The 18,786-nt window shown below is 44.0% G+C and overlaps 1 protein-coding gene across 1 annotated transcript in view; it reads left to right on the forward strand.

Annotated features, from left to right (window-relative positions):
* The window catches only part of mdga2a (MAM domain containing glycosylphosphatidylinositol anchor 2a), an 842,847-nt gene that overhangs the window by 30,874 nt on the left and 793,187 nt on the right, over positions 1-18,786 (forward strand). Inside the window, exon 4 of the mRNA XM_070877927.1 lies at positions 3,526-3,700. Coding sequence (XP_070734028.1) covers positions 3,526-3,700 — 175 coding nt within the window. The remainder of the gene's footprint in view (positions 1-3,525; positions 3,701-18,786) is intronic.

Consider the following 18,786-nt stretch of genomic DNA (forward strand, 5'->3'; position numbering starts at 1 on the left):
GCCCTGTACAACTGCAGTAAGACCTCGCTGTTCTTGTACTCAATTACTCTCGCTATGAAGATAAACATACCATTAGCCGCCTTCACCACCTGCTGTACCTGTATGCCAACTTTCAATGACTGATGTACCATGACACCCAGGTCTCATTGCACCTCCTCTTTTCCTAATCTGTCACCATTCAGATAATATTCTGCCTTTCTGTTTTTGCCACCAAAGTGGATAACCTCACATTTATCTATATTAAACTGCATCTGCTTTGCATTTTGCCCACTCACTTAACCTGTCCAAGTCACCTTGAGCCTCTGAATATCCTCCTCACAGCTCACACTGCCACCCAGTTTAGTGTCAACTGCAAACTTGGAGATATTACATTCAATTCCTTTGTCTAAATCAAATTAATGTATATTGTAAATAGCTGGGGTCCCAGCACTGAAACTTGCAGTACCCCAACTAGTCACAGCCTGCCGTTTTGAAAAGGACCCATTTATTCCTACTCTTTGCTTCCTGTCTGCCAACCAGTTCTCTATCCACGTCAATACATTACCCCCAATACCATGTGCTTTAATTTTGCACACTAATCTCTTGTGTCAAAAGCCTTTTGAAAGTCCAAATACACCACATCCACTGGTTCTGCCTTGTCCACTCTGCTAGTTACATCCTCAAAAAATTCTCGAAGATTTGTCAAGCATGATTTCTCTTTCATAAATCCATGCTGACTTGGACCGATCCTGTCACTGCTTTCCAAATGCGCTGCTATTACATCTTTAATAAATTGATTCCAACGTTTTCCCCACTACCGATGTTGGGCTAACCGGTCTATAATTCCCTGTTTTCTCTCTGCCTCCTTTTTTAAAAAGTGGGGTTACATTAGCTACCCTCCAATCCAGAGGAACTGATCCAGAGTCTATAGAATGTTGGAAAATGACCACCTATACATCCATTATTTCTAGGGTCACTTCCTTCAGTACTCTGGGATGCAGACTATCAGGCCCCGGGGATTTATCGGCCTTCAATCCCATCAATTTCCCTAACACAGTTTCCTGACTAATAAGGATTTCCTTCAGTTCCTCCTTCTCGTTAGACACTCGGTCCCCTAGTATTTCCGAAAGGTTATTTGTGTCTTCCTTAGTGAAGACAGAACCAAAGTATTTGTTCAATTGGTCTGCCATTTCTTTGTTCCTCATTATAAATTCACCTGATTTTGAATGCAAGGGACCTACATTTATCTTCACTAATCTTTTTCTCCACTTATCTATAGAAGCTTTTGCAGTCAGTTTTTATGTTCCCTGCAAGCTTACTCTCATACTCTATTTTCACCTCCTAATTAAACCCTTTGTCCTCCTCTTCTGATTTCTAAATTTCTGCCAGTCCTCAGGTTTGCTGCTTTTTCTGGCCAATTTAGATGCCTCTTCCTTGGATTTAACACTATCCCTAATTTCTCTTGTTAGCCACGGTTGAGCCACCTTCCCCATTTTATTTTTCTGCCAGACAGGGATATACAATTGTTGAAGTTCATCCATGTGATCTTTAAATGTCTGCCATTGCCTATCCATCGTCAATCCTTTAAGTATCATTCGCCAGTCTATCCTTGCGTTTCTTTAACATTTGCTCTTCTTTTTAGTAGCTTTTTGTGAATCTAAAAACAAAGCTGTGCGCTAGCGATGTGTATCTTGTTGATGTTATCATGTGAATGATATGACAGTTTCTCAGACATATTTAAAAAAGGAGGCAGACAGAAAGCAGGAAACTATAGACCAGTTAGCCTAACATCTGTGGTTGGGAAAATGTTGGAGTCCATTATTAAAGAAGCAGTAGCAGGACATTTGGAAAAGAAAAATTCAGTCAGGCAGAGTCAGCATGGATTTATGAACAGGAAGTCATGTTTGACAAATTTGCTGGAATTCTTTGAGGATGGAACAAACAGGGTGGATAAAGGGGAACCAGTGGCTGTGGTGTATTTGGACTTCCAGAAGGCATTTTACAAGGTGCCACATGAAAGGTTACTGCACAAGATAAAAGTTCACGGGGTTGGGTAATATATTAGCATGGATAGAGGATTGGCTAACTAACAGAAAACAGAGAGTTGGGATAAATGGTTCATTCTCTGGTTGGCAATCAGTAACTAGAGGGGTGCCGCAGGGATCAGTGCTGGGACCCCAACTATTTACAATCTATATTAACGACTTGGAAGAAGGGATTGAGTGTAATGTAGTCAAGTTTGCTGACAATACAAAGATGAGAGGAAAAGCAATGTGCGAGGAGGACACAAAAAATCTGCAAAAGGACATAGACGGGCTAAGTGAGTGGGCAAAAATTTGGCAGATGGCGTATAATGTTGGAAAGTGTGAGGACATGCATTTTGCAAAAAAAAAAATCAAGTTATTATTTAAATGGAGAAAGATTGCAAAGTGCTGCAGTACAGCAGGACTTGAGGGTACTTGTGCATGAAACCCAAAAGGATTGTATGCAGGTACAGCAAGTGATGAGGAGTGCCCATGGAATCTTGAAATTAATTCAAAGGGGACGGAGTATAAAAAAAGGGAAGTCTTGCTACAGCTATACAGGGTATTGGTGAGGTCACACCTGGAATACTGTGTGCAGTTTTGGTTTCCATATTTACGAAAGGATATACTTGCTTTGGAGGCAGTTCAGAGAAGGTTCATTAGGTTGATTCCAGAGATGAGGGGTTTGACTTATGAGGAAAGATTGGGTAGGTTTGGCCTCTACTCATTGGAATTCAGAAGAATCAGAGGTGATATTATCGAAACTTAGGAGATTATGAGGGGGCTTGATATGGTGGATGCAGAGAGAGTGTTTCCACTGATGGGGGAGACTAGAACTAGAGGGCATGATCTTAGAATAAGGGGCCGCCGATTTAAAAGTGAGATGAGGAGAAATTTCTTCTCTCTGAGGGTTGTAAATCTGTGGAATTTGCTGTCTCAGAGAGCTGTGGAAGTTGGGACATTGAATAAATTTAAGACAGAAATAGACAGTTTCTTAAACGATAAGGGGTTATGGGGAGCGGGCAGGGAAGTGGAGCTTAGTCCATGATCAGATCAGCCATATCTAATTGAATGATGGAGCAGGCTCAAGGGGCAGTATGGCCTACTTCTGTTCTTATTTCTTGTGTTCTTATGTTCTTATAAGGTAACAGGAAGAGGTTGCCCATTACCCAGTTTGTGTATGAATGAAATTATACCACAGTATTCCAGGGTTAACTTTAAGGAATATTTTTTAATTTTGATCAATATTAGCTTTGAATATTGTTCAAACTAAAAGCTGCTGAGCAGATTCAGGAACTTTGGATCTGTCCTAATCTTTGTCAGTGTATTCTTAAGTAGTTTGTATCCTTTGATGAATCAAAATGGTTTATAATATATTTAGATTCTGATGAATACATATTATCTCACATATTGCAGATTCAAAATAATTTTAAAACCTCTCCAATTAATCAGTCGGCTCTTTTTCTGTGGCTTCTGTCTTCAGTACTGTGTGTAATAACAATCTCTAATGCTACTTGCTCAGATCAGGTGGACCAAAACAGCAGGAAGTGCCTCTGACAGGTTCCACGATAATAGTGTCTTCAATGAGACCCTGAGGATCACAAGAATCCAGCGCCACCAGGGAGGCCGCTATTACTGCAAGGCTGACAATGGCTTGAGCACTCCTGCAATCAAGTCCATCAGAGTCGACGTATACTGTGAGTAACCAGTGGCGCACTGACACTTTTCAGCCACCACGTGAAACACAGATTCAAATCTGGCAAAGTTTAGGATTGCCTTGTATACGTGTGGCAACGTCGGTAGAATGTAGTTTCAAGTGTGAAATGACAGAGGCTGTATGACTACAAGAAGAAGCACACGAGGAAACCATAATTGGGTTGATAATGTTATTCACAAATCTGCCTTTCTATCTCCTGTTTGTAGATGTGCTGCTGCACTGAGAACCTCCAAGGACATCATGGGCCCGAACTTGGTGAAAGCTAAGGCCCGCCCAAGTGGCGCCCAAAGGACCGCCGAGACACCTGGTGGTACTTTGGCAGGGAGGTTCCTCCAAAAGATCTGCAAAGACTGCCCGGCGGCCAAAAAACGACTTACGCCGTGAATCTGGGCAGCAGCGGGCAGGAGCTCCCAATCTCGGCGGCAAATGCAATCCTCGCCAAAGTGCCGCCGACGATTGAGTCGGGCCCAGGGCCAGGTGGTGGGGGGGGACACATAAAAATAAAAATTTGCACAGAAAAGAAAACATTCAGGGAACCCCATCCAAATGAATCGTTTAAAAAAAAAGAAGTTTACTCACCTTTTTTTGCAGGTCTTCATACTTAGCATCGGGGTTAAACCTGCCTCCACGCACCGGTCCTTCCCCCCCCCTGCTACCGCCGACTCCCGCCCAGAGGAATGTGCCAGCTCGGTGGGCGGGAGGACACTTACGTGCCTTGCACATTAGCGGTTACCAGCGGTCTTCCCCTCCCGCCGGCAGGCGGCCTAGTGGAAAATGGCACCGAGAGGAGACCGCTCAAAAAACTTGCCGGCAGCTGGCGGTAAGGCCACCAAGTTCGGGCCCAAAGAGAAGTGTTACATATGGGATAGTACCTAATGTTGCGAGAGTGTACATCAGGGGTTTGAAAAGAGGTCATCATCTGTATGAGGAGTATTAGAGCATGGTTCCACTTGGATTACTAGTTTGGATTTTCATTTCCATTTTGTGAGAAAGATTGAAAATACATCGAAGCAAAAACAAAAAAATCCTGTAATTGCTGAAAATGAAAACTGAAAATGCTGGAAATGTACAGCAAATCTGATGCAGGGTCTAACAACTGAAACATCTTTCCTTGTTACATGTGCTGACTGACCTGATGTACATTTACAGCATTTTTGGCGGTTATTGAATTTACTTATCTTGATCTATTTTTTTGTTTTGTCAATTAAACCAAAATTTGACTCAGTTCAGTTTTGATATCTGCCACAATTACTGGCATACCTGTGTCTCCACTCAAGAGGCAACTGTGAAATAAAAGCAGTGGGATCCCTTGGTGACATAGTTAGTGGAACAATTTGTTAATTAAAATGATACCATTGAACTGTTTTTGAGCACAGCCGCACTGCTGCGGCCCTGCCCACGCTGCCATTTTCAACATGAATGGGCTGAGCACACTGCCGTCACACTGTCCTTGCTCGCTGTGGACTGGCCTGTTCCATGGTTTTCTATCAGTTTATCTGGTGTGGTAGGAGTAGCTTTAATAGCCTTGTACCTAGTTTCTTATCAGTTTATCTGAAGCTCGAGTCTGGCAATGATTTTAAAGTAAGACGTTTACTCTGTTGCACCTCAACAGAGCCGGGACCTATATCCTCGCGGGGGGTCGGGGGGGGTGGGGTGGGGGGCGGTTGTTGCTATTGCTGTTGGGGAGCGTTTAAACTAGCTTTGACAGGTGGATGGGAAACTGAAAATAGATTCAACAGGGAGGGGAGTAAAGCTGGAATTAGAAAGCAAAAATAAAGAAAGTTAGTTTGAAGGAGAGAGGAAACAAGCAGGAAAAAAGGGTAAAAAAAAACAAATTTAAAAGCACTTTGTCTAAATGCATGTAGCATTTGTAACAATATAGATGAGTTGACGGCACAAATTGAGACAAATGGATATGATCTGATAGCCATTACAGAGATGTGGTTGCAAGGTGACCAGGACTGGGAATTAAATATTCAGGGGTACTTGACAATCCGGAAGGACAGACAAAAAGGAAAAGGAGGTGGGGTAACTCTATTGATAAAGGATGGAATCACTGCAATAGTGAGAAATTATATTGGCTCAAATGATCAGGATGTTGAAACAGTTTGAGTGGAGATAAGGAATAATAAGGGGGAAAAGTCCATCGGCTCCCTAACAGTAGCAACTCTGTTGGTCAGAGCATAAACCAAGAAATAGAGAGGGCTTGTAAAAAGGGAACAGCAATAATCATGGGTGATTTTAACCTCCATATTGATAGGACAAATCAAATTGGTCAAGATAGTCTTGAGGAGGAGTTCATAGAGTGCGTAAAGGACGGGTTCCTTGAGCAATATGTAACGGTACCAACCAGGGGGCAGGCTATCTTAGAACTGGTCCTGTGCAATGAGACAGGATTAATACACAATTTCCTAGTAAAGGATCCCCTTGGAATGAGTGATCATAGCATGATTGAATTTCGAATTCAGATGGAGGGTGAGAAAGTTGGATCTCTAACCTGCGTACCAAGCTTAAATAAAGGAGACTATGAAGGTATGAGGGCAGAGTTGGCTAAAGTGGACTGGGAAAATAGATTAAAGGGTAGAACGGTTGATGAACAGTGGTGTACATTCAAGGAGACATTTCACAACTCTCAAGAAAAATATATTCCAGCGAGGAGGAAAGGGTGTAAGAGAAAAGATAGCCATCCATGGCTAACTAAAGAAATAAAGGATGGTATCCAATTAAAAACAAGGGCATACAAAGAGGCCAAAACTAGTGGGAGGGTAGAAGATTGGGAAGTTTTTAAAAGCCAGCAAAAAATGACTAAAAAAATGATTACGAAAGGGAAGATAGACAATGAAAGCAAACTAGCACGAAATATAAAAACAGATAGCAAAAGTTTCGATAGGTATCTAAAAAGGAAAAGAATGGCAAAAGTAAATGTTGGTCCCATAGAGGACGAGACCGGGGAATTAGTAATGGGGAACATGGAAATGGCAGAAACTCTGAACAAATATTTTGTATCAGTCTTTACGGTAGAGGACACTAACAATATTCCAACACTGGATAGTCAAGCGGCTATCGGGGGGGAGGAACTTAATTACAATCACAATCACTAAGGAGGTGGTGCTTGGTAAGATAATGGGACTAAAGGCAGATATATCCCCTGGACCTGATGGCTTGCATCCTTGGATCTTAAGAGAAGTAATGGCAGGGATAGTGGATGCATTGGTTGTAATTTACGAAAATTCCCTGGATTCTGGTGAGGTCGCAGCAGATTGGAAAACTGCAAATGTAATGCCCCTATTTAAAAAAGGAGGCAGATAAAAAACAGGAAACTATAAACCAGCCTAACATCTGTGGTTGGGAAAATGTTGGAGTCCATTATTAAAGAAGCAATAGCAGGACATTTAGATAAGCAAGATTCGGTCAGGCAGTCAGCATGGATTTATGAAGGGGAAGTCATGTTTGACAAATTTACTGGAATTCTTTGAGGATGTAACTAACAGGGTGGATAAAGGGGAACCAGTGGATGTGGTGTATTTGGACTTCCAAAAGGCATTTGACAAGGTACCACATAAAAGGTTACTGCACAAGATAAAAGTTCACGGGGTTGGGGGTAATATATTAGCATGGATAGAGGATTGGCTAACTAACAGAAAACAGAGCGTCGGGATAAATGGTTCATTCTCTGGTTGGCAATCAGTAGCTAGTGGGATCAGTGCTGGGACCCCAACTATTTACAATCTATATTAACGACTTGGAAGAAGGGACTGAGTGTAACGTAGCAAAGTTTGTTGACGATACAAAGATGGGAGGAAAAGCAATGTGTGAGGAGGACACAAAAAATCTGCAAAAGGACATAGACATACTATGTCAGTGAGCAAAAATTTGGCAGATGGAGTATAATGTTGGAAAGTGTGAGGACATGCATTTTGGCAGAAAAAAAATCAAAGAGCAAGTTATTATTTAAATGGAGAAAGATTGCCAAGTGCTGCAGTACAGTGGGACCTGGGGGTACTTGTGCATGAAACACAAAAGGATAGTATGCAGGTACAGCAAGTGATCAGGAAGGCCAATGGAATCTTGGTCTTTATTGCAAAGGGGATGGAGTATAAAAGCAGGGAAGTCTTACTACAGCTATATAAGGTATTGGTGAGGCCACACCTGGAATACTGCGTGAAATTTTGGTTTCCATATTTACGAAAGGATATACTTGCTTTGGAGGCAGTTCAGAGAAGGTTCACTAGGTTGATTCCGGAGATGAGCGGGTTGACTTATGAGGAAAGGTTGAGTAGCTTGGGCCTTTATTCATTGGAATTCAGAAGAATGAGAGGAAATCTTATCGAAACATATAAGATTATGAGGGGGCTTGACAAGGTGGATGCAGAGAGGATGTTTTCGCCGATGGGGGAAACTAGAACTAGAGGGCATGATCTGAGATGAGGAGAAATTTCTCCTCTCAGAGGGTTGTAAATGTGTGGAATTCGCTGCCTCAGAGAGCTGTGGAAGCTGGGACATTGAATAAATTTAAGACAGAAATAGACATTTCTTAAATGATAAGGAGATAAGGGCTTATGGGGAGTGGGCAGAGGAAGTGGAATTGAGTCCGTGATCAGATCAGCCATGATCTTATTGAATGGTGGAGCAGACTCGACGGGCCATATGGCCTACTCCTGCTCCTATTTTTTATGTTCTTATGTTCTTATCTCCAGGCCAGTCCAAGATCACCTCAAACTCTGTCACTGAGCTGCAGTATGCGGACGATGTCTGCGTCTGTGCACATTCAGAGGCTGAACTCCAGGATATAGTCAATATATTCACTGAGGCATATGAAAGCATGGGCCTTACATCCGTAAGGTCCTCCACCAGCCTGTCCCCACCACACAGCACTGCCCTCCAATCATCAAGATCCATGGCACGGCCCTGGACAACGTGGACCATTTCTCATATCTCGGGAGTCTCTTATCAACAAAGTCAGGCCTTGATGCGGAGATTCAGCATCGCTTCCAGCACGCCACGCAGCCTTCGGCCGCCTGCGGAAAAGAGTGTTTGAAGACCAGGCCCTCAAATCTACCACCAAACTCATGGTCTACAGGGCTGTAGTAATACCCACCCTCCTGTATGGGTCTGAGGAATGGACGATGTACAGAAGGCACCTCAAGTCGCTGGAGATGTATCACCATCGAATTCTCCGCAAGATCCTGCAAATCTCCTGGGAGGACAGGCACACCATCATCAGTGTCCTCGACCAGGCTAACATCCCCAGTATTGAAGCACTGACCACACTCGATCAGCTTCGCTGGGCAGGCCATATACTACGCATGCCAGATATGCGACTCCCTAAGCAAATGCTTTATGCAAAGCTCTTTCATGGTAAATGAGCCAAAGGAGGACAGCGGAAATGTTCTAAGGACACCTCAAAGACTCCCTGGTGAAGTGCGACAACACCACTGACACCTGGGAGACCCTGGCCGCAGACCGCCAGAGGTGGAGAAAGTCCATCCGGGAGGGCGTTGAGCTCTTTGAGTCTCGACGCAAGGAGCACGAAGAGGCCAAGCGCAGGCAGCGGAAGGAGCGCGCGGCAAACCAGCCCTACTGACCCTTTCCCCCAACGAATGTCTGTCCCACCTGTAACAGGGTCTGTGGCTCCCGTATCGGACTGTTCAGCCATCAAAGAAATTATTTGGGAGTGGAAGAAAGTCCTCCTCGATTCCAAGGGACTGCCTATGATGATGATGATGTTTCAATGCTGACTTATTGAGAATTGAGAGCACAATATGCTGTGTAATGGTTTTGATATTTATTTGTTCGGGAGCTATGAGGTTCATTGTTCAATCATTTTTCAAGGAGTGAGCATTCAACTGCCAAACAGATAATCAGCAATGTGATCCGAAACATGATTAGTGTTCAAGTGTTTAACGCATCCATATGGCATTGCTTTTTTCACTATTTTAGTATGTGCTAACACCTTTAATATAAATTAGTTAATGCCTCTGTTAAAACAGCAGACAGAAGAAAATATCTCGAATCATAGAAGCTTACAATACAGAAGGAGGTTATTCGGGCCATTGTGACTGTGCTGGACCAATCTCAAAGGTCTCCAGCTGCCCGATGCAGATTTTCATGCAGAAACGATTTACAAGAATGGTTCCAGGGATGGGGAACTGAGTTACATGGATAGACTGGAGAAGCTGGGGTTGTTCTCCTTAGAGCAGAGAAGGTTGAGAGGAGATTTGACAGAGGTTTTCAAAATCATGAGGGATTTGGACAGAGTACGTAGAACCTGTTCACATTGGCAGAAGGATCGAGAACCGGAGGACACAGATTTAAGGCAGAACCAAAGGCAACATGAGGGAAAACTTATCTACGCAGTGCGTCGTTCAGATCTGGAATGCACTGCCTGAAAGGAAGCCTCAATTGTGGCTTTGAAAAGGGAATAGGATAAGTACCTGAAGGGGAAAAATTTGTAGGGCTAAAGGGAAAGGGCAGGGGAGTGGGACTAGCTGAAGCGCTCTTGCAGAGAGCCGGCATGGACCGAATGGCCTCCTTCTGTTCTGTAGCCATTCTATGATTTATGATGCTCCAACAACTCTCTGCATAAAGACAAATTTTTGAATAACTCTCCTTACTTATAGATCATCATCATCATCATAGGCAGTCCTTCGAAATCAAGGAAGATTTGCTTCCACTCTAAAGGTGAGTTCCCAATACAGGATTTACAGTCTCTGTCACAGGTGGGACAGACAGTGGTTGAAGGAAAGGGTGGGTGAGGAGTCTGGTTTTCCGCACGCTCCTTCCCCTGTCTGCGTTTGGTTTCTGCATGCTCTCGGCGATGAGACTCGAGGTGCTCAGCACCCTCCCGGATGCTCTTCCTCTACTTAGGGCGGTCTTGGGCCAGGGATTCCCAAGTGCTGGTGGGGATGTTGCACTTTATCAAGGAGGCTTTGAGGGTGTCTTTGAAACGTTTCCTCTGCCCACCTGGGGCTCGCTTGCCGTGTAGGAGTTCCAAGTAGAGCGCTTGCTTTGGAAGTCTTGTGTTGGACATGTGGACGATGTGGCCCGCCCAGCAGAGCTGTTCGAGTGTGGTCAATGCGCAACAACTACAAGAGAAATGCAGGGAACAGCACCAATCCTTGTACATGGCCGCCTTTCACCTCACAAAGACCATTGATACTGTCAACCGTGAGGGATTATGGAGCGTCCTCCTCTGTTTCAGTTGCCCCCAAAAGTTTGTCAGCATCCTCCGCCTGCTCCATGGTGACATGCAAACCATGGTCCTGCCAACGAATCCACCACAGACCCAGTCCAATTCCAGACCGGGGTCATGCAAGGCTGCGTCATCACACCAATGCTCCTCTCGATCTTCCTCGCTGCAATGCTCCATCTCACTCTCAACAAGCTCCCCGCTGGAGTGGAACTAAACTATAGAACCAATAGGAACCTGTTCAATATTCGTCGCCTCCAAGCTAGATCCAAGGTCGTCCCGTCCTCTGTCATCAAACTACAGTTTGCAGATGACGCTCGCGTCTGCGCACATTCAGAGGCCGAACTCCAAACCATCATCAACATCTTCACCGAGGAGTACAAAAGCATTGGCCTTACACTAAACATCCATAAGACAAAGGTCCTCCAACAAGCTGACCCAGCCTCACAGCACTGCCCCCCGGTCAGCAAAATCTACTTACAGATAAGTGGGAACTAGTGGATGTGGTTTATTTGTATTTTCAGAAGGCATTCGATAAGGTGCCACACAAGAGGTTATAAAACAAAATTAGAGCTCATGGGATTGGGGTTAATATACTCACATGGATTTAGGATTGCTTAGCAGACTGAAAACAGAGAGTCGGAATAAACGGGTAATTTTCAGGTTGGCAGGCTGTAACTAGTGGGGTGCCACAAGGATCGGTGCTTGGGCCTCAGCTATTCAGTCAGGCAGAGTCAGCATGGATTTATGAAGGGAAAGTCATGTTTGACAAATTTGCTGGAATTCTTTGAGGATGTAACAAACAGGGTGGATAAAGGGGAACCAGTGGATGTGGTGCATTTGGACTTCCAGAAGGCATTTGACAAGGTGCCACATAAAAGGTTACTGCACAAGATAAAAGTTCACGGGGTTGGGGGTAATATATTAGCATGGAATAGAGGATTGGCTAACTAACAGAAAACAGAGAGTTGGGATAAATGGTTCATTCTCGGGTTGGCAACAAATAACTAGAGGGGTGCCGCAGGAATCAGTGCTGGGAACCCAACTATTTACAATCTATATTAACGACTTGGAAGAAAGGACTGAGTGTAACGTAGCCAAGTTTGCTGATGATACAAAGATGGCAGGAAAAGCAATGTGTGAGGAGGTCACAAAAAATCTGCAAAAGGCTAAGTTAGTGGGCAAAAATTTGGCAGATGGAGTACAATGTTGGAAAGTGTGAGGTCATGTACTTTGGCAGAAAAAAATCAAAGAGCAAGTTATTATTTAAATGGAGAAAGATTGCAAAGTGCTGCAGTACAGCGGGACCTGGGGGTACTCGTGCATGAAACACAGAAGATTAGTATGCAGGTACAGCAAGTGATCAGGAAGGCCAATTTAATCTTGGTCTTTATTGCAAAGGGGATGGAGTATAAAAGCAGGAAGTCTTGCCACAGTTATACAAGGTATTGGTGAGGCCACACCTGGAATACTGCATGCAGTCTTGGTTTCCATATTTACAAAAGGATATACTTGCTTTGGAGGCAGTTCAAATAAGGTTCACTAGTTTGATTCCGGAGATGAGGTGGTTGACTTATGAGAAAAGTTTGAATAGGTTGGGCCTCTACTCATTGGAATTCAGAAGATTGAGAGGTGGTCTTATCGAAACGTATAAGATTATGAGGGGGCTTGACAAGGTGGATGCAGAGAGAATGTTTTCACTATGGGGGAGACTAGAACTAGGGGGCACAATCTTAGAATAAGGGGCTGCCCAGTTAAAACTGAGATGAGGAAAAATGTATTTTCTCAGAGGGTTTTAAATCTGTGGAATTCGCTGCCTCAGAGACCTGTGGAAGCTGGGACATTGAACAAATTTAAGACAGAGATATACAGTTTCTCAACAGATAAGGGAATAAGGGGTTATGGGGCGCAGGCAGGGAAGTGGACCTGAGTCCATGATTGGATCAGCCAAGATCGTATTGAATGGCGGTGCAGGCTCGAGGGGCCGCAAGGCCTACTCATGCTCCTATTTTTTATGTTTTTATGTTCTTATATCAATGATTTGGATGAGGGGACCAAATGTAATACATCCAACTTTGCTGATGGTACAAAGCTAGGTGGGAATGTAAATTGTGAGTAGGATGCAAAGAGGCTGCAAGGGGATATAGACAGGTTAAGTGAGTGGACAAGAACATGGCAAATGCAATATAATGTGGAGAAATGCGAAGTTATCCACTTTGGTAGGAAAAATAGAAAAGCTGAGTATTTTTTAAATGGTGAGAGATTGGGAAATATTAGTGTTCTGAGGGACCTGGATGTCCTTATATTTGAATCATTAAAAGTTAACATGCAGGTACAGCAAGTGATTAAGAAAGCAAATGGTATGTTGGCCTTTATTACAAGAGTATTTGAGTATAAGAGTAAAGACACCTTACTATAATTATATAGGGCCCTGTGAGACCGCACCTGAAGTAGTGTATACAGTTTTGGTCTACTTACCAAAGGAACAATATACTTGCCATAGAGGGAGTGCAAGAAAGGTTCATTAGACTGATCCCTGGGATGGGGGATTGTTCTTTGAGGAGAGATTGAGTAGATAGGCCTATATTCTCATTGAAAAATATAAAATTCTTACAGGGCTTGACAGGGTAGATGTAGGGAGGATGTTTCCCCTGGCTGAGGAGTCTTGAACCAGGGGTCACAGTATCAGAATAAGGGGTCGGCCATTTACGACTGAGATGAGGGGAAATTTCTTCACTCAGAGGGTTGTGAATTGTGGGAATTCTCTAACACAGAGGGCTGTGGGTGCTCAAAGTCATTGACTATATTCAAGACAGAGTTTGATAGATTTTTGGATATTAAGGGAAACAAGGAATATGGGGATACTGCAGGCAAGTGGAGTTGAGGTAGAAGATCAGCTATGATCACATTTAATGGCGAGGCAGGCTCGAGGGGCTGAATGGCCTACTCCTGCTTCTATTTCTTATGTTATAATGTTACCAGGCTGATAACAGAACCTATACTTGCTCTTAGCAGGTGTAGGTTATAATTATAAATTAATGGGCCCGCTTCACTAACCCCCCAACCAGAGGAATTATCTTTCCGCATTCATGCTATGAAAACATTTCATTAGCTAAAAAAAATTACATATAAATCACCACTTAGCCTTTTCAATTCCAGTGGAAATAGTCTCAGTATCTCAAATCTCTTTTCATAACTAAAGTTTCCCATCCCTGGCATTGTTCTGGTGAATCTACATCATCCATTCCATAATGTTATTTCAATATTGGCCAAAACTACACACAGTGCTCTATTTGTGGTCTTGTGCAAATATCAGGACTTCTTCACTCTAATACTCTATGCTGCTTTTTATACAATCTAAAATACTCAGCTAACACCGCCCGTTACCGGCAGAAAATGACAAGTTCTGCGGCATCCTCCATTTTCAACGTCGCGGTAACGTTGCCTGTAAGTGGTAGCGTCCTTCAAAAGAAAATGGCCGAGTGCCGAAAAATGTCCAAATGGTGATGTGTATGCCGACTTAACGTCACCACGGCCAACTTCGACCCGAGCGAAGGGTTCAGCGGTGGGTCACAACTACACCAGCGGAACCCAGCTTACAAACAGACTACCTCTTAAAGGGACACACACATTTTTCAGGTAAGTTTGCATTGAAACTTATGCATGGACTGGATTTTCGGGTCTTCTGCTCTCAGCTTTTCACCCCGGAGCGGTGGCAATGGCGGCAGTGTGGTGTTTTGGCCGGGCGTTCAGCGTCCAGCACCCCGCAGCGATCCCCGGGTCCAGTTTTGAGGCGGCGCGGAGCAGCATCACCCGGAAGAGTTGCACCAGTGTGCAACGCCTCTGGTTGCAACACCGGTGTGAATTTGAACACCTGCCTGACCCATCTGCCCCGACGCATGCCTTGCACTTACCGCCTGGGAAATCAGGGCGGTCCGACCATCCCGTCGGTGAAGAGGTAAGTAATGGACTCCTAAGGTAAGTGTGATTGTTTTTTCTTTTAAATTTTTTCCGATTTTGTGTTGCGGTGGCGTGGGCAATGTTTTTGTGTTTTTTTTTTAGGTTCCCCCCCCCACCCCCCTCTCCCTCACTTCCCCAGCCGTCCCTTGGAGCACTCCCGGGCCAGCTCTTTAGCTCGGGAGTTTCCCATCCTCGCGCCAAGAGAGGTGTACAACGCCTCCCTCAGCGCTGCGCCCCCTGACACAGGGCCCAGCTGCCCAAACTTACTTACTGGGCCGCAAACTATTCCCGGGCACTAACATTTCCCGCATCACCCCCATTATCACCCCAAAAACATAAAAGCTGAAAATCGAGACCTATGGACAGTTTTTTTTGATTTTATTGAATTAGCGGCTTGCTGCAATAGATGCCAAAAGTCTTTTTTAAGTTAGTGCGGAGTGCTGCTGGATGCCAGAAAAGGCCTCAGATGGTAAAGGAAGGCCTCTGAAAAGACAGAAAATGCTGCAAATACTCAACAGGTCAGGCAACATCTGGGGAGAGAGAAACAGAGTTCACGTCTCGGGTCGAGATTCTGCCTGACCGGCTGAGCATTTCCAGCATTTTATGCTGTCATTTCAGATTTACAGCATCTGCGCGTGGAGGGAAAAGGAAGGAGCAGAAGAGGAAGAAACAGAAGAGGAGGATGCCGAAGAGGAGGAAGCAGAAGAAAGGATGTAACCCAGACAGCCCCTTTGTGGCCAGATTTCCGGGATGGAATCATTCACCTGAGGTACCATTGACTACAACTACAATTCCCCTTTCAACATTAGTCCCACACCTTACCTTCCCTCTGTTACTGACCATCACAGCGTCCTCTTGACCACGATGCTGAAATAAAAGCCACTACAAAGCAAACTTTCCAATCCAACTTTATCCGTCTATTCATCCAATATGACACCAAGAAATCAATTCATCACCCTTACGCATTCTCTTAGTGACTGGTCTTGTGTGTGTCTTTGCCTGACTTACTAATGTCACGCAGTGCTACCCCAGTGGCTGCAGCATGGCTGGTGGAAGGCTGCTGACTTTCAGTAGGGGACACTGCAAATGGTTTTGCTGGTTGACCTTGAGGAGCTGGTGGCTGATAGTGTGAAATGAATCTTCTTCTTATCCTTCGTCACTCTCCTCTCCCTCATTTTAGTCACATGGGCAGGCTGCATTTCTTGGGTGTGTGAAATGAGGAAGACACAAGGGTAAAGTTGTGGTGAGGGGAGGGCGGGAATGTAAGAGGTGGATGCCAGAAGGAGGATAATGTATGAGGATACCAGCATCTTGTATCCTTTCAGCGCCGCCACTGGCCAATGGCTCAGCCATGCCCCTGCCAAGAATGGCCTGCACCATCTCGACAAAGTGGGTGGGGTGAGGCTAGGAATGGGAGACATGCCGCGTGATTGGTACAGATTTTTGGAAGGTGAGTGATTGGAGGGGGGGAGGTGGTGAATTCATGCATTGAGAAGTGTGTGAGGCTAGCGATGCAAGAGATGACTTTTAAAGATGCATTCACTGACCTTGACCAGTGGTCTGAGGTCATGAAACTTCTTTGGACACTGGAACCAAATGGTGGGGGTGGCACTGCTGACAGTGATAGCCTCAGTGACGTGGTCCCTCATCGTTCTTTCTGGAGGGCCTCCTGGCTCCTGTGGATAGAGGGCCTCTCTCACACTGTTGATCCCCTGCACAAAGCTGGAGTGCTGTGTGCACAGGCTGCCTCTTCCCTGGTTTGCTGAACCAGTTGTGTTAGTGCAAAAGCATTTTTCCCATTTTTTGAGGTTCGGATGATAATTCAGCTTTAAGTGCTGAAGAGTCTCATTTTGGACTGCTTTTTAATGGTAATTTTTTTATTGAAAGGCAGTAAGGGCTGAAAGCTGCATTTTCACTGCATTTTAATTTTTATTAGTTCTGAGTGCATTGGCCCTTTAATTCATAGCCTCTAAAATTGCCCACAATTCTTTGCGAACTCCACAGCCTCACTCCCAGAGGCTGTAAGAAGCTCCAACGCTGACTGTGGATGGAAACTTTATGTCTGAGGCCTCCATTACCACCACTAGGGGACGTTGCACAGTAAGTTAGCGCTGTGCTACACATCATCAGCCTCATCGCGCATTCTTGCTCAGTAGCACTACGGCCATTTTCAGCGGCCATTAACTCGAGTTGCCTGTGACAAGCAATTCTCTTGGCATACATGAATTTTTCTCCCAGTGTCTCTTTTATTCATCTGCGCCCTTCAGTTTCTTTCCATTAAATGTAAAATTACATTCCTTGTTTTTCCACCCACACTTATTCCCATTGTATTATAGCCCTAACTTTTATATGTTTTCCTAAAGTCTTTCACCTACTTTTGTGTCATTAGCAGATTTTGAGATTGTACTCCCCATGTGCAAGTCCAAAGCATCCAATGTACCAAGAACGAACAAAAGTGGTCCCAGCTCTGACCGCTTGGTCACATTATTTCCAACCATTCTCCAAAGTGAGCAAAAAACATTTACCTTAACTCTGCTTCTGGTCTGTCAATTCAACTTTTTATCCACTGGCTAGTTACCCTCTTATAACGTATGCCTGAATTTTTCTAACAAGCCTCTTGTGAGACATATTTGTTTCTGAAAATCCATATATACTACATTTATTTCATTCCCTTTAGCCAGATAGTCACTCCTACAAATAAACTCTTATTAGATTTTTCAAACATGACTTGACTTTGTGGCTGAGCATGATTTCTAAATGCTCACTAATTTAACCTTGAATTTTGCCTAAAAGGGTGGTAGAAGCAGAGTCAATAGTAACTTTTGTAAAGGAATTAGATACATACTTGAAAAGGAGAAATTTGCAGCGCTATGGGGAAAGAGTAGGGGAGTAGGACTAATTGGATATTTCTTTCAAAGAGCCAGCACAGGCATGATGGGCCGAATGGTCTCCCTCTGTACTGTATGATTCTCTAATTTTGAATTCTAAGGAGGTGAAATACAACGTTCCGGGGGCTCAAAGCAGGCAGTGTAGGATGGGTCGTCTGTTATACATTCCGCTCTGACGTCAATGGTGAGGAAAATCAGGCAGATATATGATGGGCCTCCTATCCGTTACCACCCATTTTGTTTCATCGCCAAAGCTGAATTTCACCCCTGAAGAGTTTGGCCACGACTGACATTAGACTCACTGGTACATAGTTACATAATTTCTCCTTCTCTCCCTTCCAGACCAAAGGTTTTACAATCCCAATTCCTTGTCAGAATTTGCATACTTAACAAGGATTGACATTGTGGCCAGAAGCTTCACTATCTCCACTCTGTCTTCATTCAGCAACCTAGGATACATATCATCAGGGCCCAGTGACTCACCCATCTTGAGTTCTACTCATTTATTTCAGAACCAATTCCTTTTATATAACTATCTCCAACAATTGTTCAATATGCATCTCTAGTGTCATGTGAACAGAGTAAACATTTGTATGCTAATAACAGAACTAATTGTTTCTAGATTCCGAAAGCAAATGTTCATTTGCAGATACTTGACAATTTGATGTAATCAACCTGTGTCCCAGAATTTGAACTGGGTGGTACTGGTTGGCCTCAGTCTGAATGTGGAGATGAATTTGAAATGATTATTATTCACCAGACATAAAAATGTTTTGTACTTGTGTTAAATAACAATAGTAACTGTATTTAAAAGTAATCCATTGGCTGTGAAATACTTTGAGCTATCTTGAGGGTGTAATAACGCATTATATAAACGTATCATATAATTGTTGTTTTGACATGCGGGTTGTATTTAAATCCCAGTGGACAACCAGTGGAATCAATTAATGTCCCACCTCCTGCGGCAGAATGAGGGCGTGGCAATGTTAACCACTGGGCTTTATTAACATGACGCCGTCTGACTTCCTG

Source organism: Pristiophorus japonicus, chromosome 4, assembly GCF_044704955.1.
Source record: "Pristiophorus japonicus isolate sPriJap1 chromosome 4, sPriJap1.hap1, whole genome shotgun sequence".
In the NCBI taxonomy this organism is placed as follows: Eukaryota; Metazoa; Chordata; class Chondrichthyes; family Pristiophoridae; genus Pristiophorus; species Pristiophorus japonicus.